Genomic DNA, 17,607 nt, shown 5'->3' with positions numbered 1-17,607 from the left:
TTTTTTAAAATAGTAATAAGGCAATAGAGATATTCAAGTCAAATGCATAACAAACCCCAGTAGAGACATTCGATTTACTTGATTGCGCCATGTGTTTAGGTAACCACCACTTGCCTAAGATTTATGTACCTTTTCAATTAGAAGTTGACACCTGATCCCGGAATTGCATTTCCTGAGATCATCGGGTAATTATTTCTTTAGACACGCGACCGAATAAACAAATAAGAATTAGTCATTACTTAGTTGCAGTTTGGTGACAACAGATACTATCAGTTGGGGAAAACACTAAGACCCTTGTGCACATGACCTGGCTTTTCAATCAGACTGAACTGAGAGAGGAAAATGCTCTGGTTTTCAGCACTAACACGCTAATTTCCTCCGCCTGCAGTGTGAAAATCAAGGCGAGAAACAAGAACAATTGGAGGTGCTAATCACAGCGAGCAAAAACAATTCTGCCAATTGTATAAATTGCGAGGTTCAGCCAAGTGAAGCCACACTTGACAACCCGCAGTTCACCCAAAAACAGCTTTGATAGCAGAACGTCCAATTAAATAACCACCAAAATGCATTACAACAAGGTAACTGCAGTAACTGCTTTTCGGGCCCTTCCTTCAATACTAACTTTTTTTGGCATTCGTAAACTAGATACTCCTACAACTGATTGCCTGTTTTGCTACCCTGGAGCTGGTGATCGGTTATCCCCAGGAGCGTATTACTTCAGCGGAACAGATCCAAAGACTGAGTGAAGCCAACGATGGAGGAAATCAAGCCCTGACATCCAGTGAGGTTCTCGAAGATCTCTACAGATATGGGAGAACTCTGAGCAGATTGCGTAGAGCTCTGGAGGAGCTGGCCTATGAGGAGGCGGCCGATGACATGGAGCTGGCCGAGATCAATGTATTCCGACCTCTTTTCCGCTACCGATCTCAGGTGGTGAAGGTGAAGAATCCCCAGCAACAGCAGTTCGGCTAACAGTTGGGTAAAACTAAGTAATTTAGGCGTACTCACCCCGACTCATTTCCAAAAACTGATCATATACCATTGATATTTTGTACCAAACCTAGTCTCTTAAGAAATGAAACAAACCTATTTATACTGTTAAACATTTAAATATTTTATTTTCTTTTTGTAGAGCCTATGCGCTTTGCAAATATCCACACGTGATTAAGCATATGTACACACCAATCTATATAGTTCTCGCTAGAGTTAGGCATATTATTGTAGTTTTTCATGTTTCCACTTTGAGCACATTTACATGAAGGCCTTGTGGAGGACACGTGAATTCCTTGCATTGCACTATATTTGGAAGGACCCCTAGTATAAACACACCGATACGCACACATACATATTTGACTAAGGAAGACACAAAGAATATTGAATTCTAATTCTACTTTATAAACACGTGATGGACACTCATCTATGGTAATATTTTACTTTATATTCTGACCAGGCAGCCAGCTAACGCTCGATTAAAGACCCTGTAAGACTCCCCTAAGCTGCAGAAAATGAAAATAACAACCTGATACACACACGCACTATATAAATCTTAAATGAAAATCTGCCCCTTGGCTACATATATATTGTTCGATGGGAACATACTGCACACCTCCCTTCCCTGTAAATAGCTAAGCCGCTAGCCAGCTCATGAAAAATATTCCCCCACTTGCTCATGGCTTAGAAAAGTTACCATAGTTGCTAGGTAAGTACGTAAGTAGTGTTTTCCTCTGTTTGGTTAAGTTTAGTATTAGTACTTTGGTTTTGCTCCTTTCGCTTGGTTCCATTAAGTTGCTCACACACGTGGTCGCTGCCAGCGTTGCAGATGTCCCTATGTTTTACATTAAATTTGATTTAATTTTTGATTATCAGGCTTACGTTAGGCATTACAAATAGCTGTTTGCACACACTCGTAGGTATGCAAATGGTTGTTTACAGGGGGAAGGGGCTGGGGACTAGAGTTCGGAGATGGGAGATGGGAGCTGGGAGAGCTTCGAACCGTCGAAACCTGTTTACATATTAGATGAGCCCATCTGGTAGCACTTAGAGATAAAGCTTTCTGCCTGACTCGGCCGGTTACACACACGTATTCACATATCGACACACTTAGGCGCTAAGTATATAGACTTATAGATTTGGTAGATTTCTGATTTTCGGCGTTGGGTCTTAGAGCACCTGCAGGTTCTCGCAGTGCTTGAACTTGGAGTCCTCCTTGCCCAGGATCCAGGTGAGCATCTGGCGGGCCTTCATGCTGGCCAGCATCACGCTGCGGCTCTTGTACCAGTGCGCCGGCGAATTGGCATCCCTTGGGCCCTGAAATCCAGTTAAATGCAATATAAGTCAAATTGTCTTGATTCACTTAGGTAACAAATTCTCGATGGGTGGAGAACGGGCTGGGGTTCTTATGCTTCGGTTTATTTACATTTGGCCCTCTATTCAACTGCATTTTTATGGCCCTGCAATACAGTCATTCCATTTGGGGCGCCAATTGAAGTTTAAATTTTTCATGTTCTTTGTGCGAGTTCTGCGGGAGTGGGCACAGGATAATAAACAACAGGCAAACAAAACACTTTTGGCAGTGTCCTCAGAGCAGTTTCTGTACTTTCGGACACTTGACACATTTTCCTTCTTGGCAAAAGCTGGCCGAAATTGTTTTGGCAAAAGATCAGGGGTGGAATGGGAACCTTATACATAATGGAAAAACAGTCCAACCACACATAAACAAGGAGTAAAGGTATAGCTATTATTGGTTTTCACAACAAAAGTGTCTTAGTTTGGTTGCTAAAGATATATAAGTGTTTGGTGAAATGCAATCATTTAATTGGCGCCTAAGAGTATGCTATGCATTATAAAACGAAATTTTCCAGTTTGAATTATTCCTTGCATACTTTCAGACACCTATTAAAGTCATTTCATACTTGGTGATTTCTGCACCTCAGGAACCTTTTTTCTTTAGACACCAAAATTAACTAAACTCGTTCTATATATCTTACAATGGTATCATGCTTTACTAGGTAACGGGCAGGGTTTCGAAAACACATCAAACATCTATTAAAGTCAGTCCGAATGTTAGGCAGTTGAATATTTCAAATGGGTTTTTGGTCGGGATTGCATTCAGTTTTACTTACCCCTTCGACGGCTTTAAGATCAGTCAGACATTTATCAGTTTCTACAGTCTCTACGTTTGTATTTTCTTTAAATTTGCTTTTATCTTTTGATTTTTTCGGATTAAGCTGCGAAAGCGATCGATTGACATTGATTACAATACTCTAAAAACAGAGATATATTGGGGACATCTAGCTAACCAGCTAACTCTTACGGCAACTAGAGCTATAGACCTATGGGTTTTCGGGCTCAGACCTGTGCATAAGGGATATTTGGCATACCTGCAGCTGGACCTGGTCCTTTTTCAGCCGAATCTGGGTGAGCGTGCCGGCCAGGAGCTCGTCGCAGTTGTGATTGATGCCCACGGAGACCTCGATAAACTTGGCTCCGAAGGTGCAGGCCAGACACTTGCCATCTACGCGGCGGAACGGAGGGAGTAGAAGGATTTGTATTCGGATTTGGATTCGCTCGGTCACGCCACTTAGTTGACGATGCAAATGAATGCAACGACTTTGGGGCGGCGGCTAATTGCAATGCACTCACCCTGGGCGGACACGGCGCGTGAGCGGGCCAAATCAATTTTGTTGGCCACCAGGATGGTGGGTCGGTGGCGCAGCAGATCCATGTCCTGCAGCCGCGATAGTATCTGCTTGGCCCGCGTGAAGGACTCCTTGTCGATGCAGGAGTAGACCACCAGGAAGGCATCCGCCTGCTCCAGCTCGTCCTGCAAAGAGCGAGGCAAGAAAACAAAGGACCAATTGAAACACGGCACTCAACAAGTTTACAACATTCCGGGCTCTGGGCTCTGGGCTCCGGGCCCTGGACTCTGGGCTTTCGTGACTGCCAAAAGTATTTAATGCCGTGTTTTATCGCAGCCCACTGGAGGTGAAATTAAAAGTTCTTAACTGCGCCCCGTCGAGTGCAGGCGTTGAGCGAAAAGTCGAGCATCCATCCATCCCAGCCAACACAGCCTGCTTTCCTTTCCCATCCCGGCTTCCTTTTGTTGCTTGCTACTTTTGCATTTTGTGCTCGTAAAAATTAAAATTATGGCCACTTGGCATCGCAATAACGTGGCGAGCGAGGGAGAAGTTTCCGACTTGGCCAGACTTTTAATTATGTTCATTTATCTGGCCCATACATTAACAGGTCAGCGGAACGGCTCTATCGGCCAGGTCCTTGGAATTTTCCTTTAATGGTGCGAACGCGCCTTTTTATTGGCTTTTGAAGGTGTATCAATATGGGGGATGTTCGGACTCATATTTCGTTGGATTTAGTTTCTACTTCAGAAATTGTCAAATATATTTGATGTATATCCTTCGATTTGTATTCCCATATTTTTTTAAATATATGTTTCAAAAAATATCGCTCTAAAAATATCTTTAGATGACAACTGATTGTTACTAAAATCCAATCATGGTCTTATTTTATTAGGTAGATATTTACTTTAAGTTCTTTAAACTCTATGCCTATTTTCTTACAGCACGGCTCCAAGGACTGTTTCAATTTCCATGTACTCGTATTTATTTATTTGTGGGACGACAAGTTTGCACTTATATTTAAGTTGCAAGTCACACTTTTATTTTTGTTTAATTAAAACATTTAAATTTCCAACTTCATATCTGTGAATGCTTGGTGAAAGAAAAAGAAGAAAAAGCCAGAAAAGGTTTCTCTCTCCGCCAGACGTCTACCGCTCGGTTCCTTGGGGTATTTGAGCTGTCCAATCCTTGGGCAAATACACTTTGTCTGCGGTGACGTCGGCAGGTTTTATTCTTGCCCGGGGTGCTGGCTTCCGATTCCGTGCCTCATAAAGCCACGCCAGGCACATCCGCATCCGCATCCGCGTCCGCGTCCGACATTTGTAAATTTGGCACTTGCCAGTTGGCTCCAAGGTGTTCTGCTGCTCTGGGGTTCTGGGATTGGCGGAGGCTTAAGGTCAAACCTAAAGCAATTTGTTATGTGCTTTTCCACAACTTTCGGGCACCGTGCTCGAGCGCCTTGGCTCGAATTCGTCCGATTCCAGTGTCGCACTCCCGAATGGATAAATTGTTGCCATTTCCTTTTGTTTGTCCTATCCACGTCGTCATCGCCATGGCCATCGCCTCCGCCATCGCCATCGCCATCGCCATCACCATCAACGGAATCGTCATCGGCGATTATAATTATCATTATCGGGTTCATTTGTATTGTTTGCCACCCTCAAAAGGCGGCGGCAAACGGCCCGTTGGCCATTTGGCAATCGTCCAGCAATTTGGCATTTCGATTGCACAGTGGCTCATATTGTTGTATTTATTTTTGATTTTCCCCTGTTTTCCTTTTCCCTTTTTGGCCAGCCGTTGCAAATCGCAATGCTGGCAGGCGGCGCCCGCCTGGCAGGATTTTAAGGGAATTCCTCAAATGATTTCAAGGCAGCCTCCAGCATTCCGTGCACTTTGCCATAATTAACCGCAGTTCGCATCGAGTTTGCTGCGAAAGTTTTCATAGTTTCCCTCTCGAGTTGCGGAACCTTTCATCCTTGTTGGTTACTGTTGGTGGCTGGGTGTTGTTGGCATACCCCTAGCGTTGCACGAACTCATTTTGCATCGGTAATTAATTCACTTTGTGCAATTTATGCTCGCCCGGTTGGCAAATCACTCGCCGTTCCCCCGGGCGAATCTCGGCCAGGACAAGCTCATTTGTCTTGCTGACAGCCCGGACCTCAGGGCACAAAGCCAGTTGCTCAGCGGCTCAGCGGCTCTGTGGCTGGAGGCCGGTTAATGGTGAAATATTTAACGACAATTACAACACACAAATAGGCGAGGCTCGGGAGTCCCTTGACAAATGATTTACCTTGCTCTCCGGGTTGCCAGTGAGGAACTTCAGCTCCGACTCGGTGCCATTCAGGATGATTGAGACGTTCTGCTCGGCCTCGTCGCATTCTGGAGGTGGGAGAGGAGGAAGTGCTGGCTAAAGTTTCTGATGAATCATCGGCTGGAGTCACTCTTACCAGGTCCATCGTAGGCATTGATGCAGTCCGAGGTGCGGAACTGCGAAACCAGAGCCTGTTTGCCCACGCCCGCCGATCCGAGCATCTCCACGCGATAGAACTCCACCGGCTGGTGGTTCTCCTGGGCATTGGCGCTGCCGAATCCGTTGCCGCTGCTGCTGCCGCCATTGTAGCCGCATCCCAGTCCCAGGCTGCTGCCCCCGCCAGCCACGCCCCCCAGACCGCCGCCCACGCCGTTTCGGGCGTGCATGGGGCTGGACGGGGCCAGGCTGTTGCTCCTCGAGCGCCGGCGGCGGAACGAGTCACCGCGATTGATGATACCTGGAGGGGGCGGGAAAAAAGGAATCAGCAGAGTTGTCAAAAAGTGAGTAGAATGTCACCGCTTTCGTATTCCAACTGCATGTGCGGGGCCTTTGTCAGCCAGCCGGGCACACGCGGCGTATGTGCAACGTGGACCGACCCAACGAGCCGCCGACTCGTTGCGCATTCGCCACGTAGCCCGTAGTCAGTAATTACAGTTTCCTGCCGCAAGGGCAACATCAACAATAGTTAATCTGTCTTTTGTGTCTCGCAACAGTGCTGTCAGTCCCCCGGCCCTCCCTCCGTGCCTCCCCATTTCCCCTGGCCTTTCTGTCTGGGTCTTCCGCCCACATTTAGAAAATCGCATATTTCGGTCGGAAGTTCAAGCCAAACTTCCTGCATTTTGCGCCAATAAAGGCCGAATATTTACAATATTACTCGCATGTACAATGAATATTTATGAAACATTTTTGAGGCATTTATTTGCTCTTTATTCGATAATATACCGATTAAAGAAGCATTGCCATTTTTGTGGGACAGGCCGAAATGGTTATTTTAACCCCTTGCTTTGTCCGGAAATCGTTTGGGATAAGGCCAAAGAGCTCGTGAATGTTCCTGTTTAATAATAAGAAATTATCTTAATATTAGTATACGTGTTCTGAGTACTAAAGTTAAGCTGACTATCGTTAATATTTTGGATATATTTAAGTTGGAAATTAAAAAAAAGCAAAGAGAAATACTTTGTAAAAAGGATTATTTGTAATCTGTCGCACACATTTATATTTCATAAAATACCAATTAGCATATTAAAGTTTAGTTAAAGGTGATATAAATTCACCAAACAACCATTTTGACACACTTTATAGAAAACAATTTAATCTTTGGAATAGCCTGATGGATTTTATTTAGTTTTAACCAAAAACCATTCCCAAACATCTAGCTCGGTACCAACATCTTTCCAGCTGGTTAATATGGGGTTACAGTTTATCTAGATGCACCGCACAACCAGGTGATGAATAATTTAACAAATCCTTGAGCCTCGGAATCAAATTTAAATACCAGATGAGCTAATTGAACCCAGCGCACAGCATGCGTGTGATAAAGCTGATGCTTAGCTGTGGCAAGACCACAAACGCGATTTGACAACACAGGCGAGGCGAGCAGGTTGATTGACCAAAGAACGGCAGAATAAATCTAGATATAAGCTGCGCATCTGACATCCCCACCCTCCGCCCCAACAGACAGACAATGCCCCACCGAAAAGGTATTACCCAACGAAGTCGGCGAGTCAAGAGCCTTTGAACAACCTGCGGCCAATCTTTTTTGTAATCCCCCTCACCGGTAGATGTACCTAAACGAATAAATCTGTATCTATATATAATGTGCGATTGGTTCAGTTTATGCAAGTGTATGCTGTGTACATTTTAAATGTCATAAATAGATTTATGGCCTGTCTTATTGCATTTAGCCGTCGCGCGAAATACGCGCCATTCTGCGGATATATATAGATGCTTTTCTGTACTGGCAAGCGCTTTCTTGGATCTCATCTGCGGTCATTAATTGTGCAAATTGATTTAATGGCCAAATCGTTCTAAACATTTACACTCGGACACAGAGGGGGTAGGTCCGCCCCTTTCTCTGTGTGCGGATGGGCCGTCATCATTGGAAAGCCATAAAACCATTTTGGGTGGCCAGGTTTTCCTTCCCAGTTGGGAAACGGGGATAACGAGGTCTGCGCGTGGGGGAAACAATTCATTTGGAATAGGTGCAAACGGGCAGCAATAAAAATTGCGATTTAGCTTCGTGAAATTTCTCACAATAAATACATGTGTGAGGTGCAATGCTCATATATATTTTTGGACATCGTCTATATTTGAAACTGACTAATCGCCGGAGTAATGGCAGCACTTCTTCACATCTTTTTCAGCCATTCTTCAAACAAATGTTTTTCCTGCACATGTCTTTGATGTTGGCTTAGCTCCCTCCTCCCAGCAAAGGCAGCACATTCGTGTGTTTGTTTGCCTGAAGAATGACTGTTTAGCCAAATAAATTGAACATTTTATTCGCTGATTGATTTAGAGTGGGCCGAGTGTGGCACGAGATTTCGCATATGCTGCGCGCCACTTTGAGATATGATTAACCGCCTTCAAGGCTAGGCGCTGTTTGTTTATGCAAACTAAACCCGCTGCTATGAATACCCATCGAATGTTTAGCGTTTGGCCAAAAAGCTGGAAATAATCGCGGATAAAGTGCAAGCATACGAGTATATCGTCCTTTTTGGGCGCATCATTCAATTACGATTCGATTCAGGCCCACAGGACAATCGAGTGCATTGTCGGCTGAATGCGGCTGGAAATGTATTTATATCGGAAACCCATTCAGGCTGCTCAGTGGCTGCCATCGATGACTGACACTCGCCGGGGTATTTCAATTAATCACCCACCATCCCCCGAACATATTCGAATCAATGTCGGGCCGTCAGTTTTTCGCCCGTTTCGTTCATTTCGCTCATTTTAAATTTCCCACTCGTGCCAACCGTAAACATAATTGATGGATGGCCATGAGCATGGGCCCCTTGCCGCCTTCTTTTGGGACTCATAGCCGTCCCCACACGACCTGCCAACATCTTGAGCGAATTAAGTTTAATTAAATGGACGCACATGACTCCCGAAGACAAAACCGCAACACAAAGCTGCCACTTCTTGGCAGAGGAAGACTACAAGGTATTCCGCTTGTATTTGAAAGCAATTTAGTTGAGCAAACACGGGCACTTCATTGAATTTTAATATGCAGTGTTTTTCAGGACGTGTCCCTAGCCGGTGCTCATCCCCAGTTAGGGATATAACTAACTCTTGATACCCCTTGATGTCACGTGCATATTTGGGAGCAACTTTTTGCAACAAATACAAATACATTGCATACTTTTGGACACATTTACAAGCGATTTGAAACCCAAGATCACAAGAAATGATTTTCAATTTCTTATGATGTGGTTTTTGCAAACAAGATTTTTGGGATTTTAACATCCCGGTGTTTTCCTTGTATTTTTGCTTACAACAAATATAAAAGAAATAATATATTGCATACTTTTAGACACCTTTACAAGCAATTTAAAACCCCGGATTCTTTTGAGATTATTTTAATGGATTTTAAGATTTTCAGGATTTTAAAATTCCAATGCTTTTCCTGTATTTTTTTATATAAACTTTTATCTATCACGAACTACTTTTCATCTAGTTGTGCCCATCATACATGGCATTTTCCCATTCTCGACTGTGTCTGTCAAATGGTTCCGGCTCCTCCTCATGACTAAGTTATGACACCTCGTGCTGTTAATACGCAGGCTTGTCGTCTGTTTGCTGTCATGGCTGCTCAAGTGTTCCGCACTCCGTACTCCGCATTCCCTATTCCGTATTCTGTGTTCCGTGTTCCGTGTTCGGAGCTGGTACGAGTGTGCTTAAACACGTACTTAAAGGCGGCCATGCACTTGTGCATGCAAACGCCCACAGGACGGTAGGGATCCTAACTTAAGGGCTAAACACTAATCCGCAAACTACAAAAACACAACGATTTTTAAAGCTTTATTTCTTATGTACGTTTTTCGTAGTTTTGTTACTCATAGTGGGTTGTAACCTATTACTAAGAAGCTGTTCAGGAGCAAAGTTGTTGTTACATGTTGAGTAAAATTAAGATTTTCATAAAACTTATCAAGAAAGTTGTATTTTCTTGAGCCAAGAGTCTGTCCACCTTCAATTATTTATTTTGTATTATGTTTTAGGTTCTGCAAAGCTTCCTAACTCAGTAAACTTCGACTTAATAGTAGTACCAGATGAACTTCACCGTGCTAGAAAACTGCGTAATGGGATAATAGTGAAAAATTGAACGGAGCCAAGCAGGTAAGCGGGATAATCGATCTTAAGTGAATGAAAAACTCCTGAAATTGTTTTAAACTTTCTCGGCGAGATATCATTTGCCAAACGCCAAACTTCCGGCCAAGTCCTTACACTCCTGGCTCGCACTGTAGTTGGAGTGGGACAGCACACAGTGCGTATGTGTAACAATAACGTGACACAAATGTAGGATATAAAAGGAAAAAAGCGCACACATAATGGGAAAACTTCACAGGCTATGTGGTTCTGTGAGTGTGTTTGCATATACATGTAAGTGGGTATTCATATTCTATGCGGAGTGGCATTTAATGCCACAGATATCTCCTTAACATCTTCGGGTAACAGCCTTTTAAGATTTCAATAAGGATTGCTGCGCTGCGTGTCCCCGGATGAAACTATAATTTTATGCCGCCCGGAGTATCGTGTGTCCCCGAGATGGGGTCCTCGATCCCAGGGCCCAGATCCCTTAGCCCAGATGCCCGATCCCAGGCCACGCCCGCTTTGTTAGGATGTGTAATCCCAGTCATCTGGCCCCCGGGCTTTGTTGACTTTCAATTTCGAAATTAATAAATGCTCCTCAGTGGGCTTTTGTAAGAGGGCAGTGGGGAAGTCCGTGCAATCCCCGAGAAGACTCACCTCCTTTGGAGGCACTGAAAGTGCGCAGCCGGTCCACATCCTCGTCGTCGTCGTTGACGCGCAGGTGATGCATGTTCATGGTGGGCACGTCCAGGAAGGCGTTCGATTTTCTGTGTGCTGAGCGGGGTGAAAGAGACAGATTAAAGAGATTAATTTAAATTGCATGGGGGATTAGGCAAAACCAGAAAACATGGAACGCCATCGGGTGGGTGTGCATAATTCAAAGTGGCTTAAATTGGCAGTTGGACTAATTAAAAATTATATACTTTAACCACAACACTTAGATAACTTTGCTTTTCGTTTGGCCTATCTTTTAACAATAAATATGTTTTAATTTTTTATAAAGAGTCTGCCTAATTTTCTCTTCTGAACTTTACAACCTTTAAGTCTCCATGAGTCGAAGTAACTTGTTTTATTGGAATATTTATGTTTTGTTTATAATTTGTATAACTGGTAGTGGTATAACTGGTAGTTGTATACGTAAAGCTTTACCAATAACTACAAAACAAAACAGTATCCTTTTTACAAACCAACACTTTTATTTTGTTTCCTTTTGTGATTTCTCTCCGCTATTTTTGAACAAACACCAACAGTTGATCCCATGAATAAACATTTGCACACAAAAAACCGTAGATAAATATGCGAATAACCGCTTGGTTAAACGTTTCCCCCGACAGTCCTGCATTATTGATTCGGTCCGTATTCCCTGCTCCAGCTGGTTGACATTCGGACAGCTTTAATGGCTTCCCCATGTCGAGTTGACAGAGGGAAGTGCCACACACGTTGCACACTTGCTGCCCGGCTGAAACTGGGCCAAACTGGGTCAATGGTTAAGTTCATCGAACGCCCCACGTTAATTGAATCGGCATTATTGGAGGGTACTTAACAAAGGGCAAAGCGGATCTGCCATCTGCTGGATCCAAGCCAACTGTGTCAGCTTCAACACCTCGCCTTAAAGTGCTGCGGTCCTGTGGCCACGCCCCCTGCTATTCCGGCCACCAAGGCATTTACGGTCAATTTTACATCGCCGCTGCTCTCGTGCGGCGAGCAATTTGGCTGAGAGCTTAGTTTATGCCGCATAAAAGATCAGGCTCAGCACTTGGCTAATTTGTTGCCCTTGTTTTGCCGTTTTGATGGCTCCATCCGGCCATTAAAACCCACAACTTCAACTAACTTACAAGTACAAGAGCGGCTAGCAATCTAGTGAAAGGGCCAAAAAGTAGGGTAAGTAAAGACGAAACATAGTCCTTGAAGCTTTTGAATAACGTAAGAACAGAATAACATTTAAAATTCTTTTTTATTTATATTTTCTCTGGGACGCTTTATGGAAATTATAGAATTTTTCTCCAGTATAAAAATATGCCCTTTTATAACCTTTAAAGTTAAAAACTGTCACATTGAAAGCATTTATGTGTCAATACGATACGGTCACAAAGTATTTTTTTGATGTATCATTTCTTGCCATTTTTCTCTATGTTACCCGAAAAAGAGAGAAAGTAAAGATATACTGTTTCTAAGACAGCAATGTGTAAAGGGTCTGTAAGAAAATAATGAGATATTGCCCGAAACTACTCTGGGTAGGAGGGAGATAGCATTATTGTAAGCTCTTAAAAATAGAAAAAGATAACAAAAATCTAGTATCAGTAAATGATACCTCTATATGCAATAAAATTAAAAAAAACTATTATAATAAATGATATATCATAGAAATATATCTTATTGATATTTTTGCTCTGTATGTACAAATTTTTTGGATATTTTTTTGGCCCACCACTACTTTTTTCCCCGCAATTGTGGGTGCTTATCTGCGGCCGTAATTTACTCACCGTGAGGCTGCGGCCTCCGCTGCGATAGCTTGCGGCGCTGCGGAGGCGTCTCCGTCTCGCTCAGCCGGGGCTCGCTGGTGCAGTAGCTCCGGGTCTCCTGGAGCGTGTGCTGCTGTTGCTGCTGCTGCTGCTGCGCCTTGGTCTTCTGGCGGATCTGGGAATAGGAAGGGGGAAAGTGTCTTTAGTCCGGGATCTCAACTATTCAACCAGCTATCCAGCCATCCATCTCGGCCCAAGGCAACCGCTTTGATTTATGGACTGGCGGAGGATTTGCCCTTGACGATTGAGTGAGAAATTAAATTGCATTTCTCGGCTGCAGACCAATCAGGCCGACACACAAATCAAATTGCATTTGTTTGTTTGTCCTTTGGAAAAACAGAAGGGAGCAACCCGCCCACTTGTCTCGCCAATGGCATAATTTATCGCCTGACTCGCCCTCGTGGGAAGGGCTCCTCCTGCGGACTTGGCCTCCTCTGTGATCAGAGCAGCTCAAGGGATTTTCCCCTAAATGTCAAGGTTAAACGCCTCGCCTCGCCTCGCCGTGGCCACTCCAAATGCAATCAGAGCCGCCGCTTGTTTCGTCCGCCGCAAAAGTTTCCGGCTTGGAGGAGGCGTTGTCCCTGTCCCACATCCCTCACCCGTCAAGCCGCGTCCAAGTGCCTGTCACGCTGCCTCGGCTTGTGGTGTTCCATTGGAAACCAGTGGCGACGGGGCGAAAACTAATTTCAGCACCTGTCCCGGCGATGTAAGCTTCTTGTTCAGTTTCTTTGGTCCAGTGTGAGGACCATATTTATAGCCGGGCATGCAAAACGTCCAACTTTGTTAGCCGCTTCCGTTTGCCTTGGCCCAGAAACAGCGGCGGGGGCGTGCAGAACGATTTGGGGGATTGGGGTTCGGGGCCAATTACCGGGTAATTCGAAATTATTAAGTTACACCGCCTAAGCTGGGTTTTAGTAAATAGCTTGTTTAGGTAAGAGTTTGGAGGGTATCCATTTAATTGGCATTAGCACCTTGGAAACGTTTTATTACTATCATATACGTGACATTTTTGTTGTATTTAACACTCTAAAGTACAATGTAGGCAGCTAGCTGTCTAAAAGTATGCAACGAATAAAGAAATGTCATCTCTTTCAATGAATTCATTGCATACTTTTGGAGACCTAAATGTCTTTAAAAAGGAATTTAAAATCTATAAGGTGTTTTTTGAGTTATATTTAAAAAGTGTTGGTTATTTTTAGTTATAGTGATCTGGAATAAATATAGACTACTAATCCCCCTAGGAGCCGACTAGGTCCGCCCCTGTCTCTACATACGGCTTTCTCATCGCTGGAAAACGACATGCCGGAAGCGTTTGCTACGTGGCGTCGGCTGTCAAGTGGCCACGGATTTGGGCCACGTTGAGTTTCTGGTCAGTTGGAGAGCTCGGCAAAGCCGCCAAATCCGCAGGAAGGAGCAGCGCGGGAGGTGGGACTGCCATTAGCCGAGCTGTCAGTGTAAACGTTCCTTGTTTATTTAGTGGCCGCTTTTTGCGCTTTTTACGGCCGAACCGGGCCTCATACAGTATATACACATGTGTGCACTTATCCTGGCATTTCATGGGCTCTCGTGACCAGTAATTGCTCTTCTTTCTTGGCCAAATGTTTGCTTGGTCTACTTTGCTGGCTTAATCAAATATTACGGCTCTGCGGACACACACATCTGATCCGTCCGGATGCAGTGGTGCGATGGCGGATGGTCGATGGACCGCTCCATCGCCCTCTTACGTCGGAAATTAATTGCTTCCTGGCGTTAGTTCATTGACCATGCGGTGTTCCGTGGAATGTCCTCCGGCGGAGTCTTCAATTTGTGCCCGCTTAATCCCCAATTAGTCCTCTGGGGCAGCAGCAGCCCTGATAATTTATTTTCTTAATGACCAGCATCAGGGGAGCGGGTATAACGAGTTTAAATTCGTTATTAATTTATATTCACATTTTTATATACATAAGCTGTGTAAATTTATATAATTTGCGATGAAAAGTCTGCTTAATTAAATGTGACGGCCTTTATGGAAGACTTTGTCCCTTTAAAGCGTGCGTGCATAATAAATTCATCCCTAAAGTCGGCTCTAGCTTTAGGTAATGGGGGAACAGGAGAATCTATTCTGGAGCTTCTTTTGCCAAATTCCCAATATTATCAGCTTGCACATGCTGGCTGCAATTTGCCTTCTTGCTGAAACTTTTGTGTCTAAAGTCGTAAAATATTTTCCCTATTCGTGGCTGTCGTCTGTCTGCTACTGTTATTTGTTGGTTTTTGTCTGGTATTTGCATAGAATAGAATACGTCTGACTGTGGCCCACAGAATGCCGTGCAAAAATAGCTTTACAATGCGCTCCTTGTTGTTGTGGCATCTTCTCATTAAACTTCTGCGTCTGCAGATGAAAAGTGCCTGCGACTTATCGACATCGGGACATCGTCGCACTGAGCACTCAAAGTTTACTTTTCCGCCCCTGCCGATTGTATCCGTCCCCCGTCTTGTTCATAAACAAAAGTCATTTCAGCGCTACTTCTTTGCTCTCGACGACTACAGGGTAAGTCGTGTTTGTATTTGCATTGACTTTGAAACAAGTAGTATCTCTCTTAAAAATATAGGGGTACTACAAAAATCACAGAGGTTCAAAATCATGTATAAAGGTGCCTAAAAGTATGCAGATAAATTTAAATATTTCGTTGCATACTCTTAGACACTCCTTTCTGTCAGGGGTGTTCCATTAAGGCGCTCGATTAAATTTTGACCTGTGCACAAAAACTGTGTCACAGGTATACCCATCAATTAATATATTAATCAGGCTTATCAGATAAAATCATTTTTTAAGACTGTTGGCCAGGTATTCCAAAGTCGCAGCCCTGACATCTTGCTCGCTTAGCTGTGAACTCATTACGACCACGCCCACACTGAACTTGCCGCCCCGAAAAAAGGCGGGGAACATGTGTGTGTCTTGGAAACTTTTCCTATATAAATTACCAGCTCGGGGCGCATCGCAGGCGATGAGAACGACATTTTTAGCACGCTGCATGAGCGTATGGCTGTTTTTTGTTGCCTCGTTTGCTTACTAATAATGTCGCCAGCAGAAGCAGAAAAGGGGGATTCGCCAGCGAGGATATTCAGCAGCAGAAGCTGCGAGCGGGGAGCTTCCATCTCCAGTTGGCAGGAGCACTCATACGCAACGTATGCTGCCACGGGGCTGACGCCTTTTGTCTGAAACACCCGTCCACAGAAATTGAATTTAGCCACGATATAACTCAATTCACACGCCGCACTGCAAGCCATCCAACTCCACAGCTTCCTGGAGGATGGGGGACGAATCAATTCAATTGTAGACGTCAGCGACTTCAGATTGCTGCCAGGCGGCATATAAACCATATAAAATATGGCTTAAATATTCAACCAGAAGATATTCCTGTTCACCCTTTGCTTGAAAGATAAAACCATAATTTAAAAAACTGATTCATCTAGGCTAGACCGTGTATAACTTCAATCAGACGTTTTCCTTGTGTTTCACAAGGTTTTCAAGGCCGTACACGGAAAATGGAACCCAAAATGGAAAGGAGCCGAAGGGTTCACCTCATGGTGAGCCAGAGCTTCATGTCGCGCTGCACAGTGACGGAGAGCATGGCCCAGATGGCGATCCTGAATGTGGACACCTCCATTTCCACTGAGAACGCGGTGATCAAGACCCTGCGGTTGATCGAGGACAAGTTTCGGGGCTACTTCGAGTGCTACCAGAAGGAGCTGCAACTGCAGAGGATCGCGGCGCAGAGCATCAGCCAGCTGATCCGCCGCTACAGGGTCACCACGGAGGAGGGCACGAGCTGCATGTGCCCGCAGATTTACGAGGTCGAAACAGAGGACGCAATGGTCACCAAGTACTCCCTGGACTACCAGGTGCTAGTCAGTTCCAACGAGAGCCAGAGCTGGGACATCGACAGGCTTCGTCCCTATGTCCTGATCTTCCGGAACGAGTGCGCCAAGCTGGATCTCAACGAGCAGAGTCCATTTATCCAGGGTGACGCCTTCCACAAGCCCATAAAGTTCTACATGGACCTGGTGGAGGAACTCTTCTCCTACTTCCACAGTGGCCACCTCCAGCTGGACTGCGCTGCCCGCCTGATGAGTCCTTGGGATCTCAACAGCGTGGAGTACTACCAGAAGCTATTGGCCCCCAATGACAACTTCGACGAATACTTTATGCAGAATATAAGCTTTTGCAAATGCCTGCGGGTGCCGCCCAAGTGTCCTTCGAACGAGAGTCTTCTGCTGGTCAAGGATCGGTCAGAGCCGTTTATTAACGAGGCCAAGGAAAAGAGGTGTGCCAGGCGATTCGACAAGATGGCCGAGTACGGACGGACCAGTCTCGAAACGGACCAGAAGAAATCAACACTAAATAGTATTGAGGAATCGGACATGAACGACAGAGCCAGGCTTAGTCACCACACTCGGGACCCGCGCCTTCTCGCTTCTGAGATTGATCGCTTCCTGCGCTGCTCTGCGGAAAATAATTTGGAGGATTTAGGTTCCCTCGTTGTTACGCCAAATTAATCCTCTGTGGACTTACTAAGCTTCGAAACATTAGGAAAACGGATATTGTTTCAATTGTTTTGGCATTTATTAAGTTTGTTTTGTAACGATTTGTACCATTATAGAATTTGGGATCAGAAATGTTAAATTTAATTATCGAAATACGTAATAAAAAGGCAGGTCGAGATGGTTAGTGCGTTGCAACTTCTCTTGGCATCGCCTTGATAAAGGATATCGTTTCGATTATTAGTTAGTCTACAATCCTTGCAGCCGAACATATCTATAATAGGGTACTCATATGGCAAAACTTCAACTTCGT

The 17,607-nt window shown here is 44.6% G+C and overlaps 3 protein-coding genes across 4 annotated transcripts in view; 2 read left to right on the top strand and 1 right to left on the bottom strand.

Moving 5' to 3' along the window:
- Positions 1-278: 278 nt before the first annotated feature.
- Positions 279-1,111, top strand: LOC108026797 (uncharacterized). Its single transcript, XM_044092399.2, has 2 exons — positions 279-578; positions 646-1,111. The coding sequence occupies exons 1-2, from the start codon at positions 564-566 to the stop codon at positions 970-972; spliced, it is 342 nt and encodes a 113-aa protein (XP_043948334.1). The 5' UTR covers positions 279-563; the 3' UTR covers positions 973-1,111.
- Positions 1,112-1,224: 113 nt separating this feature from the next.
- LOC108026800 (GTP-binding protein RAD) overlaps positions 1,225-17,607 on the bottom strand; it is a 28,900-nt gene continuing 12,517 nt past the window's right edge. Inside the window, exons 3-10 of one of the 2 annotated variants that reach the window (XM_017097961.3) lie at positions 12,735-12,888; positions 10,909-11,025; positions 6,083-6,403; positions 5,926-6,014; positions 3,643-3,823; positions 3,381-3,514; positions 3,123-3,227; positions 1,225-2,307 (exon numbers count right to left, since the gene is read on the bottom strand). In XM_017097961.3, coding sequence (XP_016953450.2) covers positions 2,161-2,307; positions 3,123-3,227; positions 3,381-3,514; positions 3,643-3,823; positions 5,926-6,014; positions 6,083-6,403; positions 10,909-11,025; positions 12,735-12,888 — 1,248 coding nt within the window. In that variant the 3' untranslated portion in view covers positions 1,225-2,160. The remainder of the gene's footprint in view (positions 2,308-3,122; positions 3,228-3,380; positions 3,515-3,642; positions 3,824-5,925; positions 6,015-6,082; positions 6,404-10,908; positions 11,026-12,734; positions 12,889-17,607) is intronic. The other variant, XM_017097962.3, reaches the window with a different exon arrangement.
- LOC108026799 (uncharacterized) lies at positions 16,235-17,481 on the top strand. The gene has a single exon (XM_017097959.3). It carries the CDS (start codon positions 16,299-16,301, stop codon positions 17,307-17,309), a length of 1,011 nt encoding a protein of 336 aa, XP_016953448.1. The 5' UTR covers positions 16,235-16,298; the 3' UTR covers positions 17,310-17,481.

This window comes from Drosophila biarmipes, chromosome 2R, assembly GCF_025231255.1.
Source record: "Drosophila biarmipes strain raj3 chromosome 2R, RU_DBia_V1.1, whole genome shotgun sequence".
Taxonomy (NCBI): domain Eukaryota; kingdom Metazoa; phylum Arthropoda; class Insecta; order Diptera; family Drosophilidae; genus Drosophila; species Drosophila biarmipes.
The sequence above is the reverse complement of the archived record's forward strand: the minus strand, read 5'-3'. Positions and strand labels throughout refer to the sequence as shown.

What these genes read in the sequence shown, in the direction of transcription:
- LOC108026799 (XM_017097959.3), top strand. Translation starts at nt 16,299, where the DNA reads ATGGAACCCAAAATGGAAAGGAGCCGAAGGGTTCACCTCATGGTGAGC.